The following is a 13,418-nucleotide window of genomic DNA, read 5'->3' on the forward strand; positions in this document are numbered from 1 at the left end:
CAACTCATTTCTCTGAAGCATCCTTCACTAAATCTTTGGTGGGAAATGCACTTTATTAGGCATAAGCTTTGGTTATGTGTGTGCATATGCACTATACTATCAGTCTATATGCAGAATGATTTAAAGTTTGCCATGTTACAGAGATGTATTGCTCATTAAAATAATTCTAGTGTTTCAACAAACACCGATGGCTAGTTTTGCAAGTAGTATTATCTTCACTCTTAGCATGATCTCCTTAGCCTAATAGTTTTGCTCCAACTTGCTTTGACTTCCAATCTTACAAAAATTTACACAAAAGTAATCATGATCATTTGAATACTACACAAATTGTTAGACGTTTTCAGCAGGTACAGTTACATACATAGGAGTTGTCAGAATAAGATAAAACATTTTAATGCTTAGCTGAACAAAAATATTCTCAGGGTAGAAAGACATGATAAGTAAAAGTACAAGTTAATGAGAACTGTTATTAATTTTACTCTGAAACAGGTGTAATTGGCCATTGATGTGAAGATGTGTGATTCAAAGTATACTACTGAACCTATAGCACATGATCTTTGTAGTAGAAAATCTTGAAATGAAAATAAGAGAAAATCAAATTACCCAGGGCATTCTCTTCCCATATTCCACGGCAGAATTATCCCATAGATTAGCAAATGGTAACGCATGCAACAAAAAATATGCTGTATCACTTTATGTAAACATCTGCTTTCATCATGCAAAATGCCTACAAAACTGTGACAATATTTTTTTCTAATAGCGTAGTTTTACATTAGCTCAGTTATGGAAACCGTTAAACCAAAATCCATGATTTTGCAAGTAGAAGATATTCTAAAATTCTTGAAAGATTTCCAGCATAAATATTCCAAAGCCCAACAAAGCTAATTGGTTTGCTAAAAACTAAACTACATAGGCTTATTCCTTGCTGTGGTTCCTTGTTCTTTTGATGATAGAAGAGAAAAGACCAGTTTTTGGAGGAGGTCCCATCAACATGGGGGCTTGGTTCTTGTGGGTAATTTTTATCTGGGGGAAGAAAGAAGAAAAACAGAGTTATCCCTTGAGCTAGTTCAATTCCAAGTATCTGATATGCCTGAATTTACTTTGTATGTGACTTCCAAACCTTCTTCATTTAACCAAAGATGAAAGGAAAATACATTTTTAATGAATAATGTTAGATAGGCAGTAAACCAATCCATGAATAATCATATTTTCCACAAATACTTTAAATTATAGGCACGATCAATATTAAAAATCATATGCAATAAAATATTACACATGCCAATACGTGATCTTACATTTTGAGCGTGGGAATTATTGCTTGCTTTTGAGTGTTTTACCTATCTACAAGATAAATAAGAATTTGAAAGTTGGAAAGGACATACATCCTGACAGACCAAGCTGTTGCCTATTATTAAGATATAAGTTATTCCTTTGTATGCTTTACTTATACATCTAATCAAACTGTACTTCTCTTTTAATGCAGGACACTGCCGAATTCCAAAATAACCATTACGAACGAAAGTCAAAAGTTAATACACAAAAAAGGTCAAAAAAGATGAACTAGCTTTCTAATTTTTTAATGAATTGTTAATAGAACAGACTCAAATATTGAAAAGCCTATTTAAAACACTTTGTAAGACTGCTCTAAAGCCACCCGTTTTGATTTCTTTGATATAAAACTACGAATCACCTTAAATGAGACAACCTTAAAGTAGATTATGTCTGCAATTTTCTCTAATTCAAGTCTAAATTAGAGAAGACATTTTATGAATGTATGCTATGCTCAAAGCTAATTGAAAGCAATTATCAAAGTGGCATTTTGTCTGTGACTTTAAGATACATTGTAAGATAATAAATGATTCTCATTATGTAATAAAAAGGTCACATCTTGCCTTTGGGCTAGTGACGCTAAGAGTTTTTCAAAAGCAATCCGAGACATTTTCTTTAGCGAACTACGACTAATACAAGAACCATCACTTATTAAATATCAGTTGTCACCTGCATAGTACCCACATCAGAGATGGGTATTTCTTTCAAAAAGAAACACCACCTCATTAAAAACTAGGAAAAATATATCTCTTAAAGTGCATACCTGACATTTTCAAGTTAAAATGAATATCCTTCACTTGTCATTCACTAATAGTAATGAAACAAAAAATGTACGTGATGTGGAGAGGCTCATTAAAATATAGATCAGGACACTTCTTGGGGTGGAAATTTACTTTACAATATAAGGAGACAGAAACATAAAAATCTCAACAGAATGAGTGGGTTGGTTTAACTCTATTAGAGCCTTTACTTTATTCTGCAAATGCTTATTTCCATGCCACCTCTAGTTCAGTAGTCTCAAATTTCATATGTGACCTCTTTTTGTCAACATTGTTCATTAGTATCAAATTTAGTATATGGGGGTTTTTGACAACCTAGATTAATTTCACACAGAAAATAACTCCTGCTTTCAAAGACTGGCATCAGCACATTTTTTCACAAGAAATTCTGCTTCAGGCACCGCTTTGCCTGTAGTTAGTGTAAATTGGCATCATTCCATTGATGTCACTTTATACCAGATGATGATCTGGTCCTAGAAAAATCGTCTCTAGGATTTTCGGAGCTTTCACGTACTTTAAAAGACATATTTTGGGGCTCAGGAACAGTGATGACATCAACCTGATCCCGAGGATCAATACATGAAGTAATCTGCAGCTGCTGTGAATTCTTCAAGTCATAAGGGTTCAGCTTATTGCAAGATTTGGCCATGATGCAGCAGTAGGAATAGCTTCAGAGGTTCCTTTCAGAGGTAAATCATAGTAATTCCATCTTAAAATGAATAAAAGAGCAAAGCTCAGAAGAAGGCTTTAGTATGAAGAGGTGAGGTAATCCTGAGACCCCATACAGATTGCTTGTTGGATTGGAGCTGTTCAATGCTGCTGAGGATGAATGCAATTACATATTGAGAAAACGTTTATCATTTGTAATGTGCTTTTTTGGCTTGAGCCATCTGTTTCAGAGACCATGACCTCTTCAGTATGTTGTATCCTATCAGTTGAGATCAGCTAAGATGCCTGAACATGATTAACCACTCATGTGCATGAGGATGGAGTCCTCTATGCATTTCTCCAAGGCATATTTTCAACTGTTATAAATTGGCACAATTCCAGTGGTGTAAAATACACATCGCATTCTGAAAATACAAAAATAAAAGCGTAAACTTAAAGTATATTTTTTACTTATGCATCCTAGTGTATGTTAACAGTGTATTGGTTAACAACGATAACGATCGATTCCTTATTTTCCTGCTTGAAAAAAAGAAAAAAAACCTCAACAACTTATGGTTTGGTGATAAAAAGAGATCAGTATGTTTGTAATACATGCTGGACCATTGCACTACCTTGCCTGAAACAGGCTGATTTTGTCTTTTTCAAGACTTTCAGGCACTGCATTTCTGCCCTGGACTCTCACTTCTGTTTTCATACTGGCAGCGCTGCCAGAGCTGGTGCTGGGAGTTTGGGTGACAAGTGACAGCACACACTTCGAGATGGGAAGCAGCACTAAGGCACCAAGCCTGACAGTGTTCAAGAAGAGACTGGACAACGCCCTCAGACACATGGTGTGAATTTTGGGGTTGCCCTATGTGGGAACAGGAGTTGGACTCGATGATCCTTGTGGGTCCCTTCCAACTCAGGACATTCTATGATTCTATGAAATTTAAAGGACTGGTGTATCTAGTAAATAGGTTTAGCAGGAAAATACTGCACTTGCAATTTCTAAATCACCTTTCCAGTATGAGAAAGTGTCTCCAATTACATATTTGTGGGAAGGAACACCAGATATAATTAAAAATAGCATAATTCTTAAAAGAAGAGACGGCAATTGCTCCCTATTTGTCAACAGCAAATTTTCTGATAAAGGAAAAGCCTGAATTTGTGATACTAAAGATATTTATAAATGCATAAAACAGACACTTATTTGTTTCAGGAGCAAGTCAGAGTTTCAAAATATGCCCTGAAGCCACATTAATACAATGCATCCTTTAAACGAAATGCAGTGAGCATCAGTAATTTTAGTATGATAACTATATCTTTTAGGTCCATTGGTTTTGCTTTCGTGTTCCTTTTTCCACAATATGTACCAGTTACCTAAATGTTCCTGACTTCACAGAATGCCTAAATGTTTACTATTACCACAGAACATGATGCTACAAATACAGGTACTAACTACAATGCTAAATGACAACAGAAAACTGGACACAGGTAATCACCCCTGCTTATACTATTTCAATTAATGTGAAAGAAAGAAACTCTGTATTTTAAGGACAGAGGGGGAAAAAACCTGTCAGAAAAAACCTCATAGAGTTGGATATATTAGTTTACAGTCACTTTGTTTCATACTACCAGCAGGGTTTGGATGTTGGTAGCTTTGAGGGCGTGAGGTTTTTCCACAGTCTAGACGCCCATATGCTGCTCCCCTTACAGGAATGTGAGGGATGCGATGCCTCTGTATCACAGGAGTACCAAACACTTTTATCTTCTCGTAGGTGATCAAGAGCTGTACTGGGTATCATGATACGAATAAGACCTATGGAATGTAGGCAGTGCTAAACGAAATTAACCTGTGACTTGCATTATGTGGCATTTTGGTCAAAATCTCTTCAGATCTAGATCAGTTGTTTTAAATACAGCATTATGTAACACATCTTTTAAATAGATTTCTTAACAATATTATTGTGCAAAGTGCAATCAAATCTAATCAGTTTGGCATTAATTAAGCTCTAATAATATACTCTAGTCTCTCTCCTAAGTAGTGTGATCCGTTTCCCCTTCACACAGGTAGACTGGAAAACATTACGGTGTCATCATAATTTTTAAACATACCGAGAAAATGACAGAGCTGCAAAATTAAAATAAATGATTAATGGCATTTTTTTCATGTTTTGTACTAATAGGTATCACTGAGGTTTTAAATTAATAGAGCTGTCAAGCTCAGGGTTGTTACAGATCCAGTGCAGAACTAAAATGGAAATTATGTATTCCACAGACACCTAAAGATGACACTTGGAATATTTTAAATTTTAATTAGTAGGTGCAATTGTTCCCCCACCCCCCCTAAAACCACTGCAAATTAATTGGCAATTAGTCACAACTAATTCTTTTCTTAACAATCTGAAGTGGAAAGAAAGGTGCATTGTATGTTAGAGTATTTGTCTGGGGTGCAGAAAGCACACATGCAGTAAATTGCTTTGTCAATTACAAAAACTACCGTTGTGAAATTAAGAAAAAATATGCATAGGTAAACAGAACTAATTAATGTGCAATGTACCTGTGAGCACAAAAAAAGAATGCCCAGCTGCAAAATAAAGTGTTAGAAAAATCAATAAATCACTCTGGCCTTGAAACAGAAACGTATGCACATTGTTGCTCAAAAGGGCAAAAATGCAGCATTTTAGTATAACCCCATATACTTTTTCTAGCGACTGACTTCCATTTATGGGTTAACTATGTAATAATTGACTAATATTCTACTAAAATAAACCACCATATCTAGGACCTAGTTCCTCTTTGGTCTAAAGAAACGGACACAAAGGTTTAAATTGTCCCATTATAAAAAAATGATAAGAAAATACTACTACATTCAGTGACATGGAAAGAAGATACTTTACAGACAGAGTCTAAAATACATTTGCAGCTTCTTCATGCAGTCTATGGGGTGTTGGAGCCAATGGATCTTCATGAAAGCAAACTTGTGACTGTCTTTTAGTTTTCTCACCCAGCCCTGATGTATAGTGATTATTAGCAAAAGCTTTTTTTTGTTTGTTTTCAGTTCTTGCTTCTCTCTGGATTTAACTACAAAGGTAGGACTTCTTAGGATCTCTGAGCTCAGGCTCATCACATCACTAGGGACTAAACGAAAGGCCAGAGAGGAACCATTCATTCATTCACTCATAACTTATTTTTAAGGTGCATTCAAATGATAACATTTTGAAACATTATTTCTGAGTTTCATTATTAAATAGCTTACTACAAGTATTCCTATTGGAAAATAATTCTAAAAATACTATGTGTTTCAGATGTCTACGAAACTATATTTCTGGCAGTCCATTAGGTGGGCTCTAACTATGGATTTTCAATTTCATTTCTTCATTTAGGCAATATCCTTCCATCTTCTATAGACATTTTCGTCTTCTACTTTTAATCTAATGTTGCTAGAAGCTTGATATTTTTTTCAGATATGATGCCAAACAAGTAAGGAATAGATGAAAGAACTGAAATTGCAGTTACTTCTAATTAAGATGGAATGTTATGGATTTTTTTCAAAACAATGCTAATAAGTTATGTAGCTAAATTGAAAGATTACTTTTCTTAAAAAAAACTCCTGATGGCTAAAGCTAGAAGTTTATTGAATTAACTTGAGAGTCTTTGAAGTTTCATTACTATTAATGACCTGTTTGGAGATCAGGTGAAACCATAGATATCTTTTGTGTTGCTATATTTGTCTGGGAGAGCTCTGATAGAATTTCCTCTTCAGCTAATCAGATGAGACGTTTAACATAACATTAACATTATCATCTTTCCTTCTGCCAAAGACTGCTCTATAAAAAACAGTGAAAACAGTACAATTTGATGCTCAGATTCTGCATTTTATTATACCAGAGCAGAGTGACTTTGTCAGACACTGCAGTCTTCATGTGTTCAACATGCTCAATAATTCTGGATGACAGATCTTTAGACCAAGCCACTCACATGTTTAAGTATGCACAGGACCTACTGGAACACATTCCTGCTCCTGTCTAGGGATGCAAGGATGCAATGGAAGATCATAAAGGATGCTAAAAGAAGCACATTACAATTTCTTCGGTACTAAAATCGATAGCAGGAATGAAAAAAAAAAAAAAAAAATCACAGATCACAGCTTCTGGGGAACTGCTACATCGTCTTTTGCAATCCACAGTATTTTCTCAGAAAATTTGCAGGGAACATGATCTCTTCTATGCAGTAGAAGGGACAGCTCTGAGCAAGTCATGCTACTTGTATAAAACTTTTCCAGTCAGAAAGGAGAAACGGCAAAGATAAACTTGTTGATTCCTTCAACAGGAAATAAACTTCCAGGACTGCATGTGCAGCCTACATCCCATACATAACAGGAATTTGATGCAGAACTTGTTTTCTTTAATCTGCATAATAGAATAGCAAGAGAATTTTGATCAGGTTGAATTCAATTTCTTGAAAAATCATTTGCAAAATACTCTTATTTGTGCCAAAATTTGAAGCAGAAACAGAGGAGGACTTCTGAGCTTAATCACTTGCATCTTGGGCCAGGGTTGATTCAATACCTGCTGATTGTATGAATTTCTTTCTCACTTAGACTCTATAATTTTTATAGGTCAGTCCATTAAACTACTGAACTTAGATGACACTGAAGTTCCTGAGATGACCACACCAAAATAAAACATGTTATTTCGGCTTTCTAAAATGGAGAAGGAGGGATAGAGGAGGGATTGCAGTCTTTTTTTTTTTTTTTTCTTTCCTAAGATCAGCTTTCTGGCTGGAGAAGCAGAGAATCGAAAACCTGAGGCTCAGCTGCTGTTATCTAACCGATGTACACGATCTATGCAATAGAACAAGGTGCAGGGGCCTTTCCCTAAAACTAGTGAGACAGTATATTCAAGCAGACCAGTACTGGATGGAGAGTTTCTCTCCTTAAAGCCATACAGCTAGTAAACCAATAAGTGCCTTCCCTCAGCAACCTAATGTGAAACAGAAGGTAAAATGGGAATGTCCCCCCATGTCTCCATGTAGGAGTGCCAGCATCTTTGTATAGGAGTTTCGGTTCCTTGTAAGAGCTGGGGAAAGAAATCTCCTAACAGGAAACAAAAGAAAAAAAAAACTGTGGTACGTTTCACAGGGAACTAGACTTATCAATTTCTTTTCCTGATCATCAGAATTTTGTTCCATTCAAAAACAAGTCAATCATTATTTTCAGATAATTTTAGGAAAAAACTGCAGTTTTGACTCTAGAGAAGAAAAAAAGCTCGTGATTCTGACATTGGTCTCCTCATGTTTTTTTCTGAAATTTGATCTCTTGCAGGTCCAAATAGTTGGCTACATAGTTGGCTACGCATAATAATTTATTTTGATGTTATGTTTTCTTTCAGACTCTGGCTTTGAGTACACATAATTGAGATATCATCCTCATAACATAATCAAGCTCATTTTGGTTTCCAAACAAAGACCCCTCTGAAGCACACACTTAGAAATCAAATCTTAGACTTCAGTTGAGAGAACGCTAACATCCACCTTTGTCATTGTCTCAAGAGGAATTCCTAGGTATGTTGCAGAGAACATCAAGAAAAACTGCAGTGTAGTTTGGGCAGGGGAGAGGTTGGACCATACATGTTTTTTCCTTTGTAAGACACAGAAAACAGAGTGGAGTAGATGTACAATAATGTGAGGAGCAATCGCAATAAATACATTAAGCTCCTCATCAGAGAAAAAACATTTCCTGAAAAATGAATAACATAACACACAAAAATAATTCTATATATAAATTCATAGAGGTGCAGTAGTCTAGACAAACAGTTCATACATTTTCTTCTCAGAGGAAATAAAACCATGCAACAGTATGGTTTTCTTATATAAGACAAACTCTATTCTCTTAACAATGGTATAGCAAAAAGGATGGGTTCCACAGAAAAGTATATGCCATTGCTATCCCCTTTAAAACGGTACTTCAACTGGACAGCAGTAATTATCAGTAATAATTTACTGTTTCCTCAAGGCAGTAATTGAAATATAAGAACTGTCTCCTTTTCCAGGTTCGTCCTCCATCGTGCAGGCAGCTTCTGCTAGTGTGATCAATCAGATAGCAGGGATTTTGCACAGAGCAAGCAATCAAGACAAAAAAAGCACATGTTATTGCCAGCATCCTTCCGTAAGTTCTCTTCTGTAATCTGGCAACTGAAAAATTACATGTCTTTTTCTTGAACAAGTAACTGCTGGGTTCGGTACTGTTGCTCTGCACTGAGCCACAACTATAGAAGAGGTGAAGATAATGATATCTCTAAACTCCAAAAGGCTTCCTGGAATAAATCTCTCAAAATCCCCACTGTTCTGCCTTCATACAGTGTGCGTTCACATGGTTCTCCTCTCATTGCAGCATCTGAGCACTTATCATTAAGAGTTAGAGTTCAGACACTCCTCCCGCTGTTCAGCTGTACACTATGGTGTATCTGGCAAACATGAACTATCGCAACCCTTTTATTTAATTCTAACCCATACATTATCAGCTGCTACACGTGTTAGTTCCTTACTGAAGGTACTCCCTTCTACTTTTTTGTGTAGTCTTTAATTTTACTACAGTTCATGAAAGTGATCCGGTACCCCAGTCTGGAGAATTTCTCCCATCTGTAGTGGGATTTCTTCCTTGACACGTTACTGTTTTGTCATACTTACAAACTGCAGGGCTACAGCAATTCATCTACTTAAAATTAGTAAAATTATACATTAAAACAAGTTACTAAGACTATATTAAATAATAAAGAGCTTAAATTTCTTCGGCATCTTCCCAAATGCTTGGTTAGCCTCTGATTTATTGGACAGAGAGGAAAATTGAGAGTTCTTAGAGCTACACCTTTCTTGTGTTGCCTGTAAACACTCAAAGACCCTCCTCTGAAAAAGCTCCCTCCTAGCCTAGCTTAATCAATGTATACCTGCCCTCACTTCATGTGTGGGCACTGAAACAAGAGACTAAATAATTTTCTTCATTTCTCCTTTAAACTATAAGGTGTTTTTTTTTTTTTTTTAATATTAGTTCTATTGTGTAATTCAATCAGCACAGTCAAGAATTCAGCTTTCTATAAAAAATCCTTGATATAAACTCTCAAAAACATAATGGAAAATCTTCCTAAATTTGTTACTTAATACACTTTAGCATCACAACTGACATTGGCTCTTCCTCAGCAATAGAGACTAAAAATCTGGTACACCATCATAAATAAATGATCACATTGGGCAAAGGGATGCTGAGACTACACCCTTTGAGTATTTTCGAAACTTTTCTAATAAAAATATTTTTATCCCATCCTAACCTTTGGGAAAAAACCCCAGTATAATAAATTGAAAAGGCAGTGGGTGTTGAACTATATAATAACCATGAGTGAAAATATTACTTAAGTAAATTGAGTTAATGCTGATGACAATGGTTGTCTTTTAAACTGAAAGATTCTATCACTGAAAAAGAAGTGAAAGTAAATAAATCAGTTAATATTTCTGATTATTGTATTTTTTGTTACTCATTTTGAAAGTTGCTAAATTTTTTGTTCAGGTCTCTTCCCAGAACATCCCAGTATCCCCAGTATTCCCAGCATCCTTACCGTGCAAGGGGTTTGCATCCAAGGTTCCCCATCTATCTGCATAGGCAGAGACTTGCTGGTCCTAAAGTGATACATTTCGCAGTATAAGTAAAAGCAACAAAAAAATGATAAATGTATTTATTAAGGAGAGATACATGTTATAGCAAACACATATAATCCCTAAATTTTTATGTAATCTCCAGTATGATCCAACATGCTTACAAAAGTAACCTAGTCACTTAGTAGGCTTAGTTCGATTTTCAACACACAAAACAAAAACATTGCAAACATTCACACATCTTGCTAATAACACACAACTCTCTCATGGGAGAATAGTCTGTAATTTGTGAAATAAAGAGTGAAATATTCAAGAACTTCAGGAATAAACCTTATTAACTAAAAAGACAAAGGAACCTCTGGTACTTTTTATATTTTAGACTGCCTGCCGTAAAGGAAATAAGAAACTTTAGCTCTATCATCACCATTTATTAGAACCATAAAAGATTTATTTACCCTTGTGTCTAACTCTGGGTTAGAAAGAGCATTCACATAATGTGACAGTTGTACTATATCCAGAGACTTTAACATACCATGTCCTAAATTTAAATTGTTAGTAAAGGGACACTGATTTGAATATCAAGCTTCAGCCAGTGTTCCCTGTCCAGTTTTGGATACCACACTAAGAAAAGTATAGACAAATGAGAAAAAAAAAGATATTTTGAGGTCTTTTCCAACTCTGTATTTCTGCATTATAATAGTTTGCACACAAGACTATTACAAATAACATGTAGTAGGTAAATCTAATAATGGAAAAATGAGTCAACTGAGCATTCATGTTGGTCAATGGAAATATTGGCTTAAACATTATTTGGAAATGACTAACAGTCCATTGGATTAGCCAATGTCATCTATGGCCATAAGTGGAGGAAGGGAAGAACATTCAGTAAGCTCACACTCAATAGGTTTGGCAGGGTTCTGAATCTTTTATAGTTGTGGTCCTCTTGATGTGGGATTATAGAAATTATGTCTTGGTATCCAGAGAAGATTTGAATGCCTTTGTGATCTTATGTCTCTTTCTCATTTAGAAGAAAGAGTACTTTTGAACTCAACATCACCCAGTCCTTGAGGAGAGTCTCAAAAATATGCCATGTGCTTTGGCAAATCCTGCTTATCTTCTTAAAGTTTTTATTGCTGTTCTGTTTTATGCTCATTTTAGGCTTTTGGGGCTTGTAACTGTATATCTTACGATTTTATTAAGATTTTGGAAAACTCTTCCTGTGAGATTCTTCACTGGGAAAGAGTTGAGCATCTCTCTCTTTTCCAGTCCTTATCTAATTTGAAGTTAGAATAATTATCTTCTCTTTGAGTCCTAACCCAGGATTCCTCTATTGTGAATGTTCTGGTCACTTTTAGCATAGTAAACAATAAAACACAACAAAATCAGTGTGCCCCGCCATTAGTGGCTTACACAGACCAACACATTTATCAATAGTGACTTGTCAGTGCTCAGTAAATAACAAATAAATTAAAAACAGAGCACTTTGACTTCTACAGATCAAAAAAACGCTTTACAAATACTAATTACATGCTACTATTCCCTGGTGAGATATGCATTATAAATGGGTTAAAATGTGTCAAAGTAATGTTAAATGACTTTTGCTCAAAATTGCGTGGAGTATATGTCAATAATAAAACCCAAGATGTTCCTGCCTTACTCCTTCTGCTCCAACTGCTTGACAATATTTCTTCATAGGATGAAATGACAATTTAATACAACATGTGAAGACTGAATGTAAGTATCTTTTTTCTATTTTTTTGACACATTCAAAGAAAGGAATATGTATGGGCATAGGATATGGATGGAATAGATATATTTCATATACCAACATGAGACTTTCACAAGAATATGACTATTAAACTACCAAAGAAAGTGAACTGATAAAATAAAAACCTTTGCTGCTTCAGTACAACAATGTAGTGCAAATTAAAGCTGCCAATACCTGATGACAACAGATGAACACTGGGCAAGCCGTCTTCCAGCACTTTTCAGACCTGTGTATATCTGTCCCATCTCCATGGCTCCTTCTAGACCAACCACTTCCATAAGCTGGTCACTTAGATCTGCAACAGTTGAAAAAAATACATTTTCTGTAGATAGCATTTTGACAGTGGTCATCCTGAATAGCAAGAATTGTCAGAAGACCATCTGATAATAAAAGATGTGGAGAACAGAACTGGCAAAAATGATGAGTCCTAAGAAGTGATTGCAGCGTTAGGGCTGGACAAATCTGGGCCTGTTGTAACATAATTCTAAAATATCCTGATCAAAATGATTCTAAAAATACACTAATAATCTCCATGGTTTATTTTAATACATAAACACTGAACGAATAATCTTATTATATGAGAAAATAGGAGAGACTCCTTCACTTAGGTTACCTGACACTCATAGAATGAGATGTTTGCAGTTTAGAAATTTATGCTGACCATTGTTTCAACAGATCTGTAAAATCTGGCAAAGTAAAAGTTAGTGCTCCAGACCTACTGCAAAAAGGGCAGAAAAACCACTCATATCAGCAACTATTCATCTAGCTTTCCTGAACTTTGTAGTAGTTGTTTGCACCCAGTTATATATTTCTGTTTCACACTGTTTTTTGATTACATAGTATTTTGGCATTAAACTTCAAAAAATATTTAAGTAAATAATGTCCGTGGCAAAATAAATATTAGTTTGCTTGACTTCAAGGAGAAAGGACAAATTCTGTCTAGAATGTCAGATACAAACAGAGATACAACCAGAAACCTAAACAGTAATATAGCAGTCTGGTTTGAGAAGGAACAAGCAAGGTAATGAAATATTGCTCAGAATCAACTTGGGTGTTTTGTATGAAACATTTTACATGCTCCTGTTTAAATACATGTTGCCAAGACCAGACGGACAAGCAAAGAAACCATTTTTTTTTTAGCTGTATGTGTGCTTTATAGATTGGCTGTTAATATCCACGTTTCCAAAAGGTACGCTGTTCAGTGAAGCTGATCTACCATGCTGGAGTCTATCATCACATTGAAAAAA

At 35.3% G+C, this 13,418-nt stretch overlaps 1 protein-coding gene across 7 annotated transcripts in view; it reads right to left on the minus strand.

Annotated features, from left to right (window-relative positions):
* Positions 1–913: 913 nt before the first annotated feature.
* DGKB (diacylglycerol kinase beta) overlaps positions 914–13,418 on the minus strand; it is a 320,219-nt gene continuing 307,714 nt past the window's right edge. For all 7 annotated transcript variants that reach the window (XM_065627599.1, XM_065627600.1, XM_065627602.1 and 4 more), the window contains 3 exons: positions 12,346–12,466; positions 10,367–10,427; positions 914–1,023 (listed from right to left, as the gene is read on the minus strand). In XM_065627599.1, coding sequence (XP_065483671.1) covers positions 916–1,023; positions 10,367–10,427; positions 12,346–12,466 — 290 coding nt within the window. In that variant the 3' untranslated portion in view covers positions 914–915. The remainder of the gene's footprint in view (positions 1,024–10,366; positions 10,428–12,345; positions 12,467–13,418) is intronic.

The sequence above is a fragment of the Caloenas nicobarica genome, chromosome 2, assembly GCF_036013445.1.
Source record: "Caloenas nicobarica isolate bCalNic1 chromosome 2, bCalNic1.hap1, whole genome shotgun sequence".
Lineage (NCBI taxonomy): Eukaryota > Metazoa > Chordata > Aves > Columbiformes > Columbidae > Caloenas > Caloenas nicobarica.